Genomic DNA, 19,379 nt, shown 5'->3' with positions numbered 1-19,379 from the left:
AAATTCCCTTAAAATTCCTATAACCTACCCATATTAAGATCTTATATTTTTTTGGACTGGTAAAATTTTCCTTAAAAAGTTTTTTTCAGTAATCTTGTTGTATTCCCCTAATAAACCTTAATGGACGTTATTATTTACTTATCAAACAAGAGAGTTACTTAGGTCACTTGAATTCGTTTTTCATTGTACATACTCACTAAAATTAAAATATCTTTTCCAGAGTAACTTCCATTTGGAATAAAAAAAGATAATCAGATCTGATACACAATCTAATGAACAAATACAAATAGAAGTGTGACAATTAATGGCAGATGTATTATGAGGTAGCAGTTTGGGGTTTTTTTCCCCAAGAAAAAACTTGAAATTGAAAAGATTACGTGGTTTATAATGTCATTAAGACTGCAGACAGCATGAGCCTTATAAACACATGGTGAACATTTCATGCTTTTGGCAAGATTTTTGAACAAATGTTTCACTCCCTAACCTACACTGTAGTCTGAAAGATCAAAAATCTATCTGATGATTTGTATGCAAAATTATACAAGGAGAGCAAAGCACAAAATATTATTAAAACTACATGAAAGCTAGCACGAGGTATATGTTTTCTTATATTCATTCATTTCAACAAGGCCTTACTGAAGACACTTCATGTACCAGCTAAGGCCCTAAGTACTAGTAATTCAAAGATGAATATTACTTTCCGTGCCCAGAGGGAATACACAATCTGGCAAGGTGGACAAAATATTACCCAACTACAAAAATGTGTCAGGTGCTGAAATATTTAATACTTAGATGACAATAATGATCACATTCAACTCATTTTAAATTTCACTAGTTCAACAAGAGCCTGAAGTTTCTCAAAACAGGAAGTGAAAAGAACTGCTTTTGAGAAAAAGCAAATATAATCTGGAATTATAATTGAGTTCAGATGCTTAATTTTTAGTTCAGTCTTATTTATGAAGGTGGAACACATAAAGTTTGATTGCATTTATAGAGTAAAAATGTTTAATGAATGCTTACAAAAAGGTATTTTGCCCAAACGCCCAAATCACTTTTGATGTTACTCTCACTTCCTCTTCTAGAAACCATCTTAACCATTTCCTTTAACCACAATACCACAGGTCTAGTAAATTTTATTAACTTTTGACTTGCAGGTTTTTTGGACAAAGTTCATACAGGAACCAATTTCCAAGTTTATTAAGGAGCATAGTCTCACAAAAAGTTTAGGTCAATGCAACCTATAAATAATACTATCTAAAATTAAATTATTTCTAACCTACAGAAATTTATAACCAAAATCTTAGTAAATACGGAGGGCTTCTTTGTAATGACACTTAGCTCCTGCCACATAAAATGTAAAGAACTGCATAGGCATGTTGCATTGTTATTTTTTTTTAATGTTTTGGTTTTAATTTTTTTTTATTACTCTCCCCTTCTCCACACCACCCCCCCCCCCAGCTGTCTGCCCTCTGTGTCCATTCGCTGTGTGAACTGGGTTTAGAGTCAAACCAATTCTTGCAACTGGAGGAACATAGTTATCCTTATCTACAATTAGTATGCCAAGGCAGTCTTGCCCTTTAGAATTACAGTGTCTACATCAAATTGTAGAAATAAATACATTTTATACCTGAACTCCACAATAAGAATTTTCAACAAAATAATCTTTCTGCAGCAGCCCTAACTTACAAGCATTAAAATCCTATTGCTACGATTAAATTACAACGGAATGTTCCCGATATATTAAAAAGACAACAAAAATAATAACGAAGATACATGAACTACACATAGGAAATTAAAAAGATTTAGCTTGTACAGAAAATTTCTAATTTTCGATCAAATTCTTTAAAACATGCCAATCTTTTTTCAAAGACTTCTTAAAAAAAAAAGGTTTCCTAAGATAAATAAACGTACTAATTTTTCTATCTTTACACCTGTTTGTCAACTATAACTCAGCGTCCTATTCTTTAATCTGCTAGACAGGTAAAGACTTTCGATGGGCCTATCAACTACAGCTACTCAAATTATCAGAGTATGTTATAAATTAGCACTAATAGCAACACATTTACAGTTTTTATTCATTTTGTACTGACATCGAACTTTAAGGAACGGTGTTTCAGTACTATTAAACAAGGCTGGGAAAACTAAAATGAGGAGGAGTAAAGTGGGAAGAGAGAAGGTTGTTATTCCTGTTCCAGTGACTCAGAGCCCAGAAGTATTTCAGAAGAAAATTGGTTCCACCCTCACATTCCCCCTCCTCTCCACTTTAAAAAATGCAATAATACCAAATTGTCAACACCTTCTCATATGGCTTTAACTTAGCAATCTAGAAGAAAGTGGCAGCATGGCGAGGGTGCGGGGTTCTTCCTGATTAGCCATTCCCTTCCCACATTCCCACACACCAAAAAAATAATTGAGAGATGGGGTGTAAGCCCATTCAACGCTACCATCTTCGCCGGATTCCTACCGTTCAGTCTCAGTTTTGGAACACTCAAGTTTCCCTAGCCCCCCTAGAATCTCGCCCACCCACAAAGCTCCTTTTCCTGTCGACCGTGTTTCAGGGGCTGGGGCCGGGAGGCCGGGGGCGGCGGGGAGCCCTAGAACGCCGCGCCGGCCGGGTCCTGGATCCCGCCGCCGGGAACCGGGAAATGGCTCCTCTCTGCCTCGGGTCGGCCCGCGAGCCACCGGGGAGGCTCCCGGGACTCCGCATTAGGCCGCGGCGCATCCCGGCGACTCCTGGCCGGGCCTGGCGCCGCGAAGCCCGGATTTCTGCCGTCGGCGCCGCCAGCCGTCAGCCACCCCCAACTCCCGGGCCTCCCCTACCCTCCATCCCTCCTCCGCCCGCCCGCCCGCCGCGGCCTCGCCGGCCCGTGCGTACCTTTTTGATGTTGTAGAGACGCGTGAGCATGCCGACGCCGCGATCGTTCAGGATGGTGAGCTTCTCCGCCAGCTTCTGCTGACTGGGCTGCAGCACGGAGCGCGACATGATGGTGGTGGTGGTGCCGCCGCCGGCCGCCTTGCACCCAGTCACCGGCCCGCGGCCTCCGCAGCTCCCTCTCTCGGGCCTCCTCCCCTCCCGCCCGCGATCTCCGCCTCAGGGGAGCGCGCCCATGGCCCTTGTGCCCCAACCTCGCGCCGGTAACCCAGCGAGCCCCAGCGGACGCCTCGGGCCCCCTTCTCACGCAGCTGCCCGCGCTCCGGCTGCCTGCGGCTTTCCGCCCGCCGCCCTTTCGTCCCCACCCCCCGGCGCTCTCCGCCCCAGCCCCCACCGAGCCGCCTTCCCCGGCTCCTCCACTAGGTGTGGCGCGACGACGGCGTCTCCGGCAGCTGAGAACGAGGCCGCTTCCCGCAGCCACAAGCGGAGCGCTCGGTCACCTGATCGAGCGCGCCGGCGCCCCCGCGGGGCTGGACAAGGAACTGCGCCCAGCGGGCACTCAACCAACCCCTCGCCGCGCGGACGCCCCAACTGGGAACCGGACCCGGATCGGACCTGGACCCCTTCCTGTTCCAGATTCCGGAAAGGGAGTCCTCAGCGGGAACGTAAGTGGAATCACATTTCTCCGCACATTCCAACTTGCCCCACACCCTTCTCCTTCAGGTTCCCAAAGCGGCAGCAGAAGTTGCATTTCCGCGCCCCCCTTCCAGCCCGAAAAAACCAACAGAAGCACCGAGGGTGGGGAATGATGATGTATTTTTCAGGCGAGTTTCTCCAGAGAGTGGGTTGGTGGCTCCAAGCGCCTTTTCCTCCCACTGCTTGACAGACGCGTTCCGCAGAACACAGCAGATGTTGTGCTCCGCGAGGCGAGCATTGCCTTTCCCAACCTCCCCATCCCATTCTTACTTCTTGGCCTTAAACCAGTTTATGCGGGAGGAGGTCGGAAGTGAGGGCAACTCAAATCCCTGCGATGAACATAATCTAGAATTTGTCGAAAAGGAGCACCCATCCGGAGAAGCTAATAGAGAGGCTTTGGCACGTGGGAGGCATAGAATAAATGCTTGTCCAATGAATGAAGGAACACTTCCGTTTTTTCCCCGCCTCCACCCTAAATCCCACCCATTTTGAAAATCATTCTTCTCAGCCATATTCCAAGGCTCTTCCCTCAGTCAATACATTAGATGATATAGTTCAAAAGCTAACAAATCATGGACAAATGTAATTCACTGTAGTGGAGAATTCAGTCAGAGTAACTCAAACCACTTTGATATTTTTGGCTTTACTTTCCTTCACTGTTAGTCTTTTAGATTATAGTCATTAATTTTAAATCAATGACATGTTCTTCCACCTTCAATAAAAGTGATTTTAGAGTAAATAAACTATCATTGAATTGTTTTAAAAAAATTTATGAAAAGGAAATTGTAACGAAATAGCTTTTTAAACATTTTTTTTTAAATATCCCAGCAAGAGAAAGGGATTTGATGAATGGATGATTTAAGGGGCATTAAAAAGAACCTACACCTACCAAATATAAAAATACATAATACCTGCAATTGTACTTAAAATTCTAAGCTTAGATATGTATTAGCTTGAAGTCTTTGTACCTAAAAATTCCTTTTTCTTTTTTTCATACAAATACCTTAGCAGGGCTTCTTAACCAGGAGTTAGTGAGCTTGAATTGAAATTCAGAAAAACATTGTTCTTGTGGGCCCGTGTTCTTGAGGGTGTGATATATTTATTAAATAATACACACTTAGGACTTAGGGGTTGGTGGTTTTCACCTGACTGGCAAAGGAGTCTTGTGGAATAAAAAAGGTTAAGAACCCCTTCCTTAGGGAAGCAGATGTGGCTCAAGGGATTGGGCTCCTGTCAACCATATTGGAGGTTCAGGGTTAGATTACTGCTGCCTCCACTGAAGGCAAGCTGGCCCATGTGGACTGGACAAGTGAAGTGCTGGCCCACCAAGACAATGCAACAGAAAGAGACACAGAGGAGAGGCAACAAGAGACACGACAGACCAGGAGGTGTGAGGTGGCCCAAGAGAAAAGCCACTATCATGTTTCCATATGAAACTGAGCACATTTGGCTGTTTATAACTCAGAGTACCCAAAAGAAGGTGCTGTAAATTCTAGTCTCATTATTCATTTTTTATTTTAACTAATTTTTAGAAATATTGTCCCTACAGTGTCATTGAATATATCCACTTGAGTAAAATTAGGTCTTGATGAAGTATTGACAGTTCTTGCATTTCTCTACACTTTGCATCAAAAAGCATTTTGTTAAGATCCAAATCCTTTCACATTTGTACATTGTCAATCCTAAGGTTAAATCATATATTTTGCCATATTTATGTGATTTTATGGCAATTATAATTAGTGTATGTCATTTTATATTTCCTTTTGGTTTTTCTGTCTTTGAAAATGTTTTACCATGTGAATCACTCTAGTAAAGTTATGAAAAATTGCTCTCATGTGGATTTTTTTCTCTGCTATAGTTTTCTGCAGAAACATAGAAATTTAAAATGATTAAAAACTGAATTTTAAAAAGCATGATTATAATGATTATAGTTTCTATTTCCCTTATTATATAAAGCATAGCTTTCACAGTTCCTTTGGTACTAAAAATTTTCTAATAGCTCAGTTAAGAGATTTCTGCTGTTTATCCCTAAAACATATTAAAATTATTGTGTCTTCAGAGAGATGTAGAAAGTAAATGAAAACTACATATTTGAAGTAATCTTAAAAAGTTAAATACTAAATTAAGTAGTAGACAGACCAATATGCCTGGTGAATGTTACTGTATATAAACTATACCTCAAGGCATCTGACTTTATTATATATCTGTTTGAAAAATGATTTTTTATTGCAACAAGTACAAAAGTGCCCACTCTTATGAAACTCTACTCATATAAAATTTCAGAAACAAATCTATTTCACATAGTTTTTAACATGTGTCCAATCATTTAAAAACCTTCAATCATTTAGAGTAACAATCCTGGATGGATTTAAAGAAAATTTTTTCTTTTTTTTTTAAGATTTTTTTTTTAATTTCTCTCCCCTCCCCCCCACCCCTTGTCTGCTCTCTGTCCATTCACTGTGTGCTCCTCTGTGTCCTCTTGTTTTCTTGTCAGCAGCAGTCTCTTTTTATTGTGTCATTTTGCTGTGTCATGTCTCCATGTGTGCAGCCCCACTCCTGTGCAGGCTGCACTTTTTTCGCACAGGGTGGCTCTCCTTTCAGGGCACACTCCTTGTGTGTGGGGCTCCCCTATGTGGGGGACACCCCCGTATGGCATGGTACTCCTTGTGTGCATCAGCACTGCACGTGGGCCAGCTTCACCACACAGGTCAGGAGGCCCTGGGTTTGAACCATGGACCTCCCATGTGGTAGGCGGATGCCCTATCCATTGATCCAAATTTGCTTCCCAGAACATTTTTTCTAGTCTACATAATCAATTAAACAATCCAGTACTTATAAAATGTGTAAAGTACTATACTAGAAAGAGATATAAAGCCAGGTAAGGTTTATATTTTTGGTGTCGTTTGACTCACATTCTGGTGAGTATAGAAATATGTATGAAGAAGTCTAGTATAAGACACACTGAGATATAGAGTTATGAGAGAGGAACCACTAGACAGAGAAGTTTCAGCCTGAGGTTTCTAAGAGCACTTTTTGGCTTTGGGAATTTAGCTTCAGCAAATGGAAAACAGTAGGACAGTAACAGGAACTTTCATATATGAAAGAGAATAATGGGAAATAAAGCTAGAAAGGGAAGTAGAACATATAATGTGTAGGTATATGAATGCTAAGGTAGGAGAAAAACTTGAGAAGGAAAAATATAGGGAAAATGGGAAAACAAAAGGTGTCTTTGGAGGAAGTGAGGAAGATAAAGATAATTTGGAACAGTTGCTCTCCGTAGCAAGGATTTTTCAATGTCCTATCATTTTTTTCTTTAGAAATAGAAATTAAAATAAAAATACATTTCCCATCCTCCCTTGCAGCCTGATGTAGCCATGCAACTAATATTTTGACCAATAGAATGTAAGCTTTCAAGAAACTTCCATAAAAGACTACTGCTCCTGTTCTTTGCCAGTTCTTCCCAACTTCATTCTGCCACATGAAACGGGTGCAATAGCCACTCTCTCAGGCCCTGAAGACAATGGTCAGTCACTAAGGAACATCCGTAGCAGAACATATAGACAGAAGGAATATGAAGGCTTACTGGAGTGGAGTTGCCATACCAAACCTAACCTGTCTACATTTAGATTTTGTGTGAAAGAGAAATAGAGTTCAACTAAGCTTCTTTTATTTTGAATTTTTCTATTACTCATAGCCAAACCTGATCCTAAATAATTATAGTTTCTGTGGTCAACATAATATATCTAATAGAAATAAACAAAGAAATAATTTAATATTGTTCGCGTACTATGTGTCTGATGCGGCTATTTGAATTACATTTTCTCATTTTCCTCTCCCAACAATCCTGTGAGATATTCTCATCTTCATTTTACAGGTGAGGAAACAGAATTGCACATAGATTTTTAAATTGCCAAAGATTTCACCCACAGAAAATGGTAAAGCTCATATTGGATCCCTTGTCAGTCTGACTCCAAAGGTCATGCATGCCCTTAACTACTGTGACAGAATGGAAGATCAAGTGAAATTGGGTAGCATAAATTTTTTTAAAAGATTTATTTATTTATTTCTCTCCCCTTCCTCCCCCCACCCCAGTTGTCTGTTCTCTGTGTCTGTTTGCTGCGTCTTCTTTGTCCACTTCTGTTGTTGTCAGCGGCACGGGAATCTGTGTCTCTCTCTTTGTTGCGTCATCTTGTTGTGTCAGCTCTCCGTGTATGCAGCACCATTCCTGAGCAGGCTGCACTTTTCTTTCACGCTGGGCGACTCTCCTTACAGGGCGCACTCCTTGTGCGTGGGGCTCCCCTATGCGGGGGATACCCCTGCATGGCAGGGCACTCCTTGCATGCATCAGCACTGCACGTGGGCCAGCTCCTCAAGGGTCAAGGAGGCCCGGGGTTCGAACCGCAGGCCTCCCATGTGGTAGACAGATGCCCTAACCACTGGGCCACATCTGCCGCACTGGATAGCATAAATTTGTAGTTCATTGAATCAACATGATTTTACAGTTCCCTCCAAATTCTCTTACCCTACCCAGAACTTCATAAATAGTCCCTTCATTGAATTCTCTTCAATTAACAGCTAGTCTGCCATGCTTTTTCCCAGCTGAAACACCTGCTCTTTTAGCTGCTTTCCTTAGCATTGCTTTCTCCAGAATCTAGATTGGGATATAGTTCTGTAATGCTTTTTGCTAATCATGAAGAAAGTTTTCATTTGCTTTTTATAAACACTTAGCTGACTCAGTCCTCTGCTGCTTCCCTATGGAAGGCAAGAACCAAAAAAATAAAAATAAAAATTTTAAATGATGAAGGATAAAACCCTTTGATTAGGGGGGAGGTGTGGGAGGGATGCACCTGGGGCATACCTCTACAGCATATGAATATGTTCAAGTGGTCATAAGGCATTATCTCAGTGGATGGAGACCCACACAATAACCAAAAAATATTGAATTCCCATCCTGGGAGGTCCTGCTACATTCTTTAATAGAGCAGCAAGAATCTCCCAACTACATGGGCAGTACCAAGCAAAGGAGGACAGACAATTATGCTAGGCCCTTGATAGTGATTGCTGTACTCATGAACTTTTTCTCAAGAAATTAAAATTTAGTCTAGTTTTATATATTGCCTAAGGGTTACTTCTTGAAAGCCTCCTTGTTGCTCAAATGTGGCCTTTCTCTAAGACAAATTCAGTATATAAACGAACTATATTCCCCTGGTGTGGGACATGACTCCCAGGGATAAGCCTCCCTGGCACCAAAGGATTTTTTACCAAGGGCCAACTAGCAATGAATTTGGAAAAAGACCTTGACCAAAAGGGGGAAATATTAAATACAAATGAGCTTTTATGGCTAAGAGATTTCAAAGTGAGTCGGGAGGTCATTCCAGAGGTTACACTTATGCAAGTCTTGGCAAGATCTCATTGACAGCCACAGTAAATACTACCTAAAGCAGTGGAGGTTCCTGAGGGATCTAGAGACTATAGGCATGGCAGACAATCTCAGGAATTCAGCACCCTGTCAGTGGACCTTACTTTGGAATATATGCTCCCCAGTGTAACAGAGTTAGATTCATTTGCAATTTCCCTACACATGACCCTTCTGCCCCTTTTATTTGAACCTATAATTAGCTTAGCACTGTACTTGTTAAATATTATGTCCCAGAGACTTAAATCTTTGGTCTGTTCATATGCCAATTGATCCCTGAATCTCAGCAAGAGTTGCAACACCTACTTTCCAATTTATTGGACTAGCCCAGGACAATTAACAAAAGGATGATGATGGACAACACTGATCCCAAAAAACAGAGTATCTACAACTGCAAGCAGACAGTTTCATTCATCTGCCCCATGGGATCTAAGACCCCTCTCAATCAGAAACAGAGTAGCCCAAAATCCTCAAAATTGGGGTATGAACAAACATAAGGGGGGGGGGAGGATGCAACTATGGACTGAAGTGGACTTATGATTATTCTAGCAATGGAAAAAGTTTTATCATTGGTATAAAGGCAGTGGCCACCAGAGGTTCTGAGGGGAAGGATAAGGAAGAATAAGTAATATGGGGTACTTTGTAGACATTGGAATTGTCCTGCATGACATCGCAATGAAGATACAGACCATTACACATTTTGTCAAAACCTATAAAATTGTGTGGTGAAATTATAAACTATAATGTAAACTATAGAACATGGTTAGTAACAATGCTTCAACATGTGTTCATCAAATGTAACAAATGTACCACACTAATGAAAGACGTTGTTAATGGGAGTAATAGTGGGAAGGCCTGGGGATGGGGTATATGGGAATCCCCTATGTTTCTGATGTAACATTTATGTAACCTAAAGCTTCTTCAAAAATAAAAAAAATTAAAAATAACTAAATAAAAAACCCTTTCATTAGGCTGTCTCTCCTGTCACAGGTAAAATTCCATTTATTCTTAAAGACAAATGCAACATTTTCCCTCCCATTGGACTTCAAACCAAGTACCACTAGCTAGGTATAACCATAAATGTATGACCAAATTTCTCTTAGGAACAGCCAGGGAATAGTACAATAGACATTATTTTGTCTGCCCTCTATCCCTTCCTTGGGAAGCTCCTATATTCTGATGAAATTGAATGCAGAAAAAGAAAATAGATATAATTATGGAAGGGGTCAGGCATACATAAATAGCAAATTGAATGGAGTTTTGCAAGGCATTGTCATTTTAAATCACATTTTAAAGCCTTCATATATTCAGATCATAATGTAAACAAAGTAACCAAACTTGGGTGAAGAATTGTGGAAAAAAATAATAGAATATTTCACTGAAGTCCAACAGTGGTCACAGAAGGGATAGATGGTATATATGGTAAAGCAGTACTTCCAGTTCTGTTCGCCTATGTGGCAATATAAAAACTTACTCCGCTACGATTGCTTAAGAAAGAGAAGAGGGAAAAGATGGAGCAACAATATTCCAGTATCTGTAGTCAACGATGTAAGGAGTTAAGACTTAGCCAGAGACTGTGATTTGATATAGCTGAGAAGAAACCAAACAAGCCGAAATGAAACACAAGATGTCTCCACTAGTCAGGGAAGAGATGCTAGAAATAGAACTGATCCAAAGAAGTTCAAAAAGAAAACAATGAAAAATTGATTACAACTTTGATCTTGGTCATTCACAACCAACTATATACATCTTATAAGCTGCCAAATCATTAGTAATGCACTTCACACATGTTTATTTGCTTCTGCTCTGCAAAACTAAAGGCAGATTTACCTTTCCTTTCAAAGTCAAAGAACTTCAGTTTTCTCTGTGAAAAATTCTAATGTAGTACATAATTTCTATTTATGATTTTAGTTCTGTATCAGTTCGTTTCACAGTGCAAAGTTTTTATGAGTTTTGTCATTGTTTAGTAATTTATTGTGCTCAGACTTATACTTAAATAGTATATTATGAAATACATATCAATGTATACAAACATTTGCTGATCCTTTTGATCTTGAGAGTTTTTAAAAAATATTAGAATACTACATTCACTATTGACTAAATCATTGGTAGAATAAGATTTGTGTTAGAACACAGGATAAGCCTATGGTGATGTGCAACTTCCAGCTGAACAAGAAAGCTTCATTTACGTTTTTACATTTGGTCTATTCCAACAGTGAGCATTCTTTCAAAAATTGGGAAGGATATTCAATACACTAAACTGGACCTCCAAGGAGAGGCCTGGATTAGATATAAAAATTTGGGGATCATCAGAATATGAATGTTATTTGGAGTCATGGTAATAGATGAGATCATTTTTGAATGAGAAAATTTTTAAAAAGAAAAATAGGGCCTAGTCCCAAATCCTGAGGAACTCCAGCATTTAGATATCGAATAAAGGAAATGAAGCCAGTAAATAAGTCTGAATAGAAGTTATACTTGAAAAATAAAAATAAAAAAATAAGGAAAAAAAAAAAGAAGTTACAATTGAGGTAGAAGAAAAATCATAAGCAAATGGAATCTCAGGAACCAGGAGAAGGAAGTGTTTCAAGAGAACATGGTCAACCAAGTTGACTGCTACTGAGAAACTGAGTGAGATGAGGACTGGACAGAAAAATACTGCTGAATTTGGCAACCTGTAAGTTTCTGGCATTCCAAGATGAACAATTTTGGCAGAGTGATGGAATTAATTTAGGTTGGAGAATGAATGAGAAGTGACGATATGAAAATAGCATACCTAGATGAGTCTTCTGAGACTTTTGATTGTGAAGGGGACCAGAGAATGGGGGTGGGGAGAGACAGTAGCTTAATGAACTTGCCAAAGGGCTGCCAGAAATGGGCTGGCTTTTATTAAGAGAATTTATCTGGATTAAAAGTTTATAGTTCCAAATGAAATATCCAAATGAAAGCATTAACAGAGAAAGCTTTCTCACCAAGGTCAGCTGCCACAGGTGAAGATGGCTGCCAATCTCTGCCTTTCCCTCCAGGCTCACCATCTGCGAGGCCAGCTCCAGAGCTTAACTGTCAGCAACCAGGCTTGTCTCTTATCAGGCCTCCTCTTTCAGTCTCAGCAGTTCTGCTTTCTTCCTGAGTTCAGCTGTGGGCTATTAGGTATATAGCTCATTTCTCCTGGGTCTCAACTCTTTGAGCCTCTTGGGGCTTCTCTCCTTGCAGCTCAGCTTGGGCAAAACTGGAATCTCTTCTCTCTCTCTCACATGGCTGGATCAAACATGGCAGCTCCCTTTTTCCTGTCTCTCTCTGTGTCTCTGCTTATATCAGACTCCAAAAAAGGACAGAGATACAACCTGAGCCACACCTCACTGACATATTCCAATCAAAAGCCCTAAATTGATCTTATCAAGTAATCTAATCAAAGGATCTACAACTAAATTTAATGCAGTCAACAAGTGTCACAGCCACAGGAATAGATTAGTTCAAAAACATAATCTTTCCCTTTTGGGGATTTATAAAATAATTTCAAACTGTCACACAGGTTATTTTCAATGGGAATTGCCAGGTTATCTAGTAAAGACGGAGAGATTTATGATCCAGTAGAGTGACAAGTGATAATCAAAGGAGTAGAGGCTTTGATAGAAGAAGATGGAGAGGATGCAGGTGATATATGGCCAGAGCAATTTTTTATTAGGAAGGGAAGAGAAGATAATGACATTATTAGGTAACATTTATTGAGCACTTGTGTCATGTATTTTTTCAAGTGCTTTACATGTATAACATGTTTCGTCTTCATAACAAACTCTTGAAGTAGGTATACTTGACTATTCCCATTAAACAGATGAGGAAGTTGTGCCTCAGGTAACAACAGGTTAGGGGTAGAGCTTGCACTACTAAACATTTGATATGTACAGATAAAGGTAAGTTGGTTGTATTGGTTTAGGGAATATAAGAATGTATTCTCATACCTTTTGTTTTTCTCAATGAAATAGAAATATTTTGTAAGGCTTAAAGGGAAGTTATATGTTAGACAATGTTAAATGTTCATTTCAGTTTGCTGTCATGTATTTAAATGGATAGCAGAAAAAAAGTCTGGGCTCATATCGTGAAGGATTTGAATCCTTGCTTTGCCATTTATAGCAGTATAACCTTGGACATATGACTAAAGTGCTCTAAACCTCAACTTTTCACCTTAAAATGAGAATAGTTGTACTTAATTCACTAGGTTGTTCTGAGGCACATATGGCATAATTTTTAGCACTAATCCTTATATAGTTAAGTGAACTATAAATAGTGCTTGTCGATATTATTATTATGGTTATTTTGTCCCAGTATTCCCAGTTGTGAAATTTTCTACATTGCTACATGACTTCAGTGGCAGAAGATTTGGAGGGTTGTAGATTTTTCTAGGTGACTACAATGGAGAGAGAGAATAGCAAAGGAGTTGAGAGAAATGGCTAAGGAATAATAACATACTTTAAATAGCTAAGTCATTGTGTTTCAGCATTAGACCAAAATAATTAAAAACCTACCTAATTTTATTAAAAGTGTTTTGCTTGACAAAATCCCTTTTCAAAGTAATAACTTCTGAAAGTGACATTTTCACTATTTCATGTTAAGCATACACCGTAATCATTAAGCTTCTGAGTATTGGTTATGTGCAAATGTTAAGGACACTGCATTTTTTCTTATTACAAAATAATAATTACACTAAAATAGTTTAAATGCATTATAAGGTTATTTTTCCCTTTTAAAACATTACTGAAGTCTAAATGTTTATAGTAAGTCAGGTGTTCACTGATGCTTAAATTTTGTATTCCCACTTAAATTCAAATCCAGTGGTGCTTAATCACTGTCAAACATACTAAGCTGCTACTGTCAAATCTTATTTTTCTGCTTCAAGACTATGAATATACACTGCCTCACCTAGATCGTTTCACCAAAGTTTCACCATTTCTTCCACTATTTTTATTTGCTCCAACACATTACTCTTTTCATGACAGATCTTCAGAATCTGAATTTATTCAAATTTTCACCATTATTTTTTGTGGGATTTAAAATTATATTTATTTAATAAATAATAACATATTGATATGGGTCAAAATTCAAAAGGTACCAAAGGATTTACAATGAAAAATCCTCCTCTCCATAGCCCCACCCCTTCCTGTGAGTAGAGATGTTTAGTGGCCCTGACACCTGGCTACTCTGGGCCCCAAAGAAGAGATGGGTGCCTGGGACCTTCACCCACGCTGCCCAGTTCCTTCCTCCCTCCCACCCATCCCAACTAGACTGAGGAAGGAGCTCATCCGGCAAATTACAAAGCCGGCCGCGAACCAGATGTGGGATACGACAAAATGGGCCATCCTGGAGAACTGTACCATGACCCTGCAGCTGGCCAAGATGTCCCAGCAAAGTGTGGCACTGCTGCAGGAGAATCGGCAGCTCAGGGGCACCCAGATTACACTGTGAAAACAGCTGGAGCTGCTGGAAAATACCCAGAATGTCATGGCCAGGCACAGCAGAGTTCACCAGAAGATGCTCCCACTGGCCCTCCTGGTAGGCTGTTGGGTGCATAAAGCAGGAAGGAGCCCCAGAGCCCTGCCTTCGGGACACACACAGTCTGTCGACGTAGGCCTGGGATGGAGTCAAGTAATAGGGGAAGAATTCTCCTTGGGGGGCTCCACGATGCTAGGCTCAGCTGTTTTTTCTTTATTTGCTTTAAAGGCCCTATAACATGTTGAAATTGAGCCCACCCCCAGGGAGCTCGGGCCTTTGCCCAGCTCCTGTGCCCAGGTGGGGCCGGTTCCCCCAGTAGGTTATTTCCTATCCCAAAACTTCGGCTGGCCTCCCTGTATGCAGGGATGAGGAACCTGGCTGTGTTGGGGTTGGGGGAGCAGGTCTGACTGAAAGCCAGCTGTGGCACCAGGGCATGGCCACCTGCCACACCTGCAGGTCATCCTCATGCTGAACGAGAAGTGCTGTAAGGAGCAGCAGGACATAGTGGAGACTGAGCAGCTGAGCTTTCTGCTGATCCACCCGGAGCAGAGCTTCCTGCACCTGCAGATGGGCAACCAGACACTGAGGTAGGTACAGAGGAGGTGAGCAGCAGAAGCAGGCAGGGGCCAAGCTTGAATCCAGTTCCTTGTTTGCCACATAAAATGGGTCAGAGATTTCCTCTCTCTAGAGAGGACTTGAGGCTGCACATGTCATACCGTCTGAGACCTGGTGTTGGATGAGGGCCCCTGTGGACTGGAGAGAAACGGAAGGACTTGTGGCCGCAGGTGATGCCACCTACAGCCCGGGGAGTGGGCAAAGCAGCTGACTCATCCCATCCTGGGTCCAGGAGTCAGAAAGAGCAACTGGCCCTGCAGCTGGAGCAGCAGCCCACCAAGGGCAGCAGCTGCAGCATGAGCTAACCAAAGAACACAAGGATCAGGTCAACCTGCTGATGGCTGTGGACTGGGCCACCTGCTTCCTACAGGACATCCTGCAGGTAAGCAGAAAGTGGGTAACAGGTAGGGCCAAGAAGCTACTGAGAGAATAGCTTTGGTGCTCTTGGAAGAGGCTGGGCTGGCACCAAGTCAGAGGTCCTCTCGTCCCCTGAGATTCCTGGCAAATTTATCTTTTCTGCTTCTGGATATCAAAGACCCCTTCAAGGTCTCAAGGGAGCTGGATTCCTTTTCTGAATCCCTGGAAGGCCTTGGGCTGCCAGTGTTTCCATTTGAAGAATGGGAGTTCCACCACAGCCAGGGAACACTTTGAGCAAGTGGGCACTGGGGCTAAAGTTTTCCATGGGCCATGCCTGCTGCTCCTGACAGATGCAACCAGATGAACAGGAGGACAATGGCCTTGATGTGATGTTTCAACTGCAGCACAGGAAACGCTGCAGCAGCTGCTGGTCATGCTTAGCTCGACCATGGTCCTGAGCCCCCAAATGGCAGCCTGTCCCCACCAGGAGACCCAGCTCTATAGCGCCCCCAAGGAGAAGTGAGCAAGTGGCCTCAGAGGAAGAAGCCACGGAGAGCAGGGTAGAGGGGCTGTCCCCACCCAATCCTGGGCCAGAAGCCTGGCTCCCCAAAGACTCATTGAGCCTCAGCCTCATCTGTGAAATGGAGGTAATGAACTAGCCCCTTACCCACAGGTGAACCAGCTGCCCAAGATAGGGCCTCTGCGGCAACAGCTGTCAGCATCACACACTTCCAGCTGGGGAACGTGGGCCTGGGGCCCTCAATCCCCAGAACTTCAGGCTGCTCTCATATTCCACTCACATGAGAACCCTCCAGAAACACAGCAACCCTGTGGTGAGAATGCCAGGGGTCCCAGGGCCAGCAAGGTGTCAGCCAGCCCTAGTGCAAATCAAGGCTCTCTGCTACACTGCAGCTGTGAGGCCTTCAGGAAAAGGCTGGACCTCTCTGAGCCTCCATTTCCCCATCTGTAAAATAGGCTGAAGAGAGCTGTGGCAAGGCCTCAGCAGCGTACGGATGCCCAGGCTTGCCATGGGAGGGAGCTTGCTGGACCCTGTGTCTGCCCCCACAAGCAGGGGAAGGATGGGAGCCCCTAAGGAGGCCTCCCTTTCCAAGCCTCTATCTTTATTCCTACAGGCCCATGCCTTCAGTTCTCCAAAAAGGCTAAAAAAAGTCTTCCTGAAGTTGTCCAGCATCCCAAGGAGGACAGAGAGAAGAGGAATTCCCCCTCCCCAGAAATGGACAATTCTGGCCACAGTTTCCCTTTATTCTGAAGACAGCCTGGGGTAGCCCAGAGGAAAAGAGTGTATTCCACAGGCTGGCATGGGAGCTGTGTGGACCTGACTGGGCACATGAGCACTGCAGGCAGGCTGGTGGCTATGTCCACTGGCATCAGGAGATAAATATGGGCCTCTGGCTTCATGCAGGGATTTGGTCCAGGAGCAGGTCCATGGCGCGCTCCAGCAATGGAGGCAGTAGCTCCTGCTTAGTGGGGAGAAGCAGCCCAGCATGTGAGCCTCTACCGTGCCAGGGTGCGTCAGCCACCTGATGCCCACTTCAGAGCCAATTTCCCCAAAGGACTTGTCCAGTTCATCGTGCACCAGATAGACCTGGTCACAGTCCAAACAGCTAAGCGGCCTGGGCCACACCGCGCGGGCTGGCAGTCAGTGTCGCCAAGCGGAACCCGGGCAAGATCTGCGGCGCAGCGCGGGTCGCACGCCCAGCTCACTCCACCCTCAGTCGCCGCGCCAGCTGCCCCAGCACCTCCGTGCCCACGCTGTGCCGCGCGTGCCGGGTTCCCCAGTCTGGCTACCTGAGGGCGGTAGCGGAAAAACTGAGGCTGCACAGCTCTCACCGCCACCTCTCTCACAGAGCCTCTGGAGCTCAAGGCAGAAGGGGAACCGAGAGCAAGGACGGGAAGGAGAAAGGGTCCAGCAGAAGGGCACAGAACCTCCCCGAGACTCAAAAAGGCCAAGTGGAAACTAGCGCCCCTCGGGCGGGGCGGACAAGGGCCTGGTGCAGGAGTGGTATTCTTGGAAGTTTGGAGCTGGTGGTGGTGTTGGACCCATTTGCCAGAGAAGAAAACGGAAACCAGAAATGTGGGGGACTTTGCCCAGAGACAGTGGCAGAACTGGAGCTGGGCCCAGGAGCTCCTAGGCTGCTGCCGGCCCTCTCCCCACACACGCACTCTCCACTCACCAGCCACTGCTTCACCCCCAGGCCCGGGCGCCAAATAGCACTTGCTCCCGGTGCTCCTCAACCTCAGCCTCCACCATTACTCTTTGCTTTTCTCCCATTCCCGATGGACTTTGTGCTATACTCGAACAATAGGATGAACAATTTACTTCTAGTTTGAGAAGACAGGAAAGCCATATTTTCTAATTAGTATCCAATTTATTTACTATAGTAAATTTTACAATGAAAATATTTGGAGTGTATTAAAGCAACTGTGGTAGATTGAATCATGTCCCCCCCAAAAAGACATGTCCTTAATTTTAATCTGCATTCCCTTCCGTATGAAACTATAAATAGAACCCTTTGAAGATATAAGTTAAGGAGTAGACTCATTTGTGAATAGGATCTTCTAAAACCCTATTTAGATATGACCCAACTGAATCAGTGTAAGCCTTAATCCATATCACTAGAGCCCTTAGAGAGAGAAGCCAGAAGTCAAAGAAAGCCACAGGAGATAAGGACATAGCCATGGGACAGAGGACTGCCGTTACCAGAATGCTACCAATTCTGGTAGAAGGCACTGCCTTGCTCAGATCTTGATGTTAAGGTTCTAGCCTTCAAACCCATGAGACAATGAATGCTTCTTGTTTAAGGCAACCCATTGTGTGATATTTGTCATAGTTGCTCTGGCAAACTAAGACATATGCACATTTTTATGAATACTTTCTATTGTAAGATACTTTTTGTAGAACTGTTTGACTTGACCAGTAAACATTTGTAAGTCCATTTAAATCTAAAGAGAAAATAGTTATATCTAATATATTAGCTAAAAATGCTGGTAGTTTTGCTATTTTATATATTGACTAAAAATACAACTGCTAGATTACCAACTATAGAACTTTCAAAACTGGAAGAGAGCTTGGCTGTGCAATCAATTCTGGTAATAACAGAATTCACCCTCTTGTTTTAAGAGTGAGTGATATAGACTTAAACACATTAACTGAATCAGAAGAAAGGAATAAAGCGAACAATTCATGCCGTGATCAGCTCAGCAATAGGTTTGCTCGAAGGGAAGGTAACACAGAACTTACAGAAATTAAGGACAGAGAGAAAGACACAAGAGAGGAGATAAAGATGGGACCAGGGACTCACAGCTTCTGGAACTGACAGCCTCCACCCTAGTTTCCACCTCATATTTATTGGAAACTACTGAGCAGCTCTTTGCTATTAGAACTGCAATATCATCTACAATAATAGGGAACAACTGCAACATCTACAATAGAACAGATATAACATTTACAATAAGGAACAGGTAAGCCAGTTTCCCACAACAAATTCACCTTTACTCATTTCCCCCAAAGAGTTGAAACAGAATTAAAAACGAAGCTGCATATTGGTCTTTAAAGACCAAATTACTTCTTGGTTCTAACTATGGTTCCTAATTAGTTTTTGGTCATGGACCCCTATATAAACACGAAGTTATGCTTCTTATTCATAAAATTATACAAAATTTAGTTCAGTTTTAAAGAGCTCAGGGTCTCACTCTGGCCTGTATAAAGCTCCACTGACCTTAAAATCAGAACCACACTGGATTACAAGGAGTCCCTTAAAATGGCGCAATAGGAGCAATTGTATACCCCAAGTAATCAAGTGCTAAATGTCTGGTTTTAACCGGACGTAAATGTTAAAAAAAAGAAAATTTTTAGAACATCATCTAGAGCTGTAAAAACTGTCTCTTTCCTGATCAGTTCGATGAATTACAACA

General features: G+C 42.5%; 2 protein-coding genes across 6 annotated transcripts in view; one reads left to right on the top strand and one right to left on the bottom strand.

Moving 5' to 3' along the window:
- NCKAP1 (NCK associated protein 1) overlaps window positions 1–3,408 on the bottom strand; it is a 114,585-nt gene extending 111,177 nt beyond the window's left edge. Inside the window, exon 1 of one of the 4 annotated variants that reach the window (XM_058300527.1) lies at window positions 2,876–3,408. In XM_058300527.1, the coding sequence (XP_058156510.1) occupies window positions 2,876–2,983 (108 nt within the window). In that variant the 5' untranslated portion in view covers window positions 2,984–3,408. The remainder of the gene's footprint in view (window positions 1–2,875) is intronic. The other 3 variants (XM_058300528.1, XM_058300529.1, XM_058300530.1) reach the window with 3 other exon arrangements.
- DUSP19 (dual specificity phosphatase 19) overlaps window positions 2,559–19,379 on the top strand; it is a 69,089-nt gene continuing 52,268 nt past the window's right edge. Inside the window, exons 1-2 of one of the 2 annotated variants that reach the window (XR_011649250.1) lie at window positions 2,578–3,537; window positions 14,928–15,058. The gene's annotated coding sequence lies outside the window, so the exon portion shown is untranslated. Of the gene's footprint in view, window positions 3,538–14,927; window positions 15,059–19,379 lie in introns of both variants that reach the window. The other variant, XR_011649249.1, reaches the window with a different exon arrangement.

Source organism: Dasypus novemcinctus, chromosome 7 (genome assembly GCF_030445035.2).
Source record: "Dasypus novemcinctus isolate mDasNov1 chromosome 7, mDasNov1.1.hap2, whole genome shotgun sequence".
Taxonomy (NCBI): Eukaryota; Metazoa; Chordata; class Mammalia; order Cingulata; family Dasypodidae; genus Dasypus; species Dasypus novemcinctus.
Note: the sequence above shows the minus strand (reverse complement) of the source record. Positions and strands in the feature narration are given on the sequence as shown.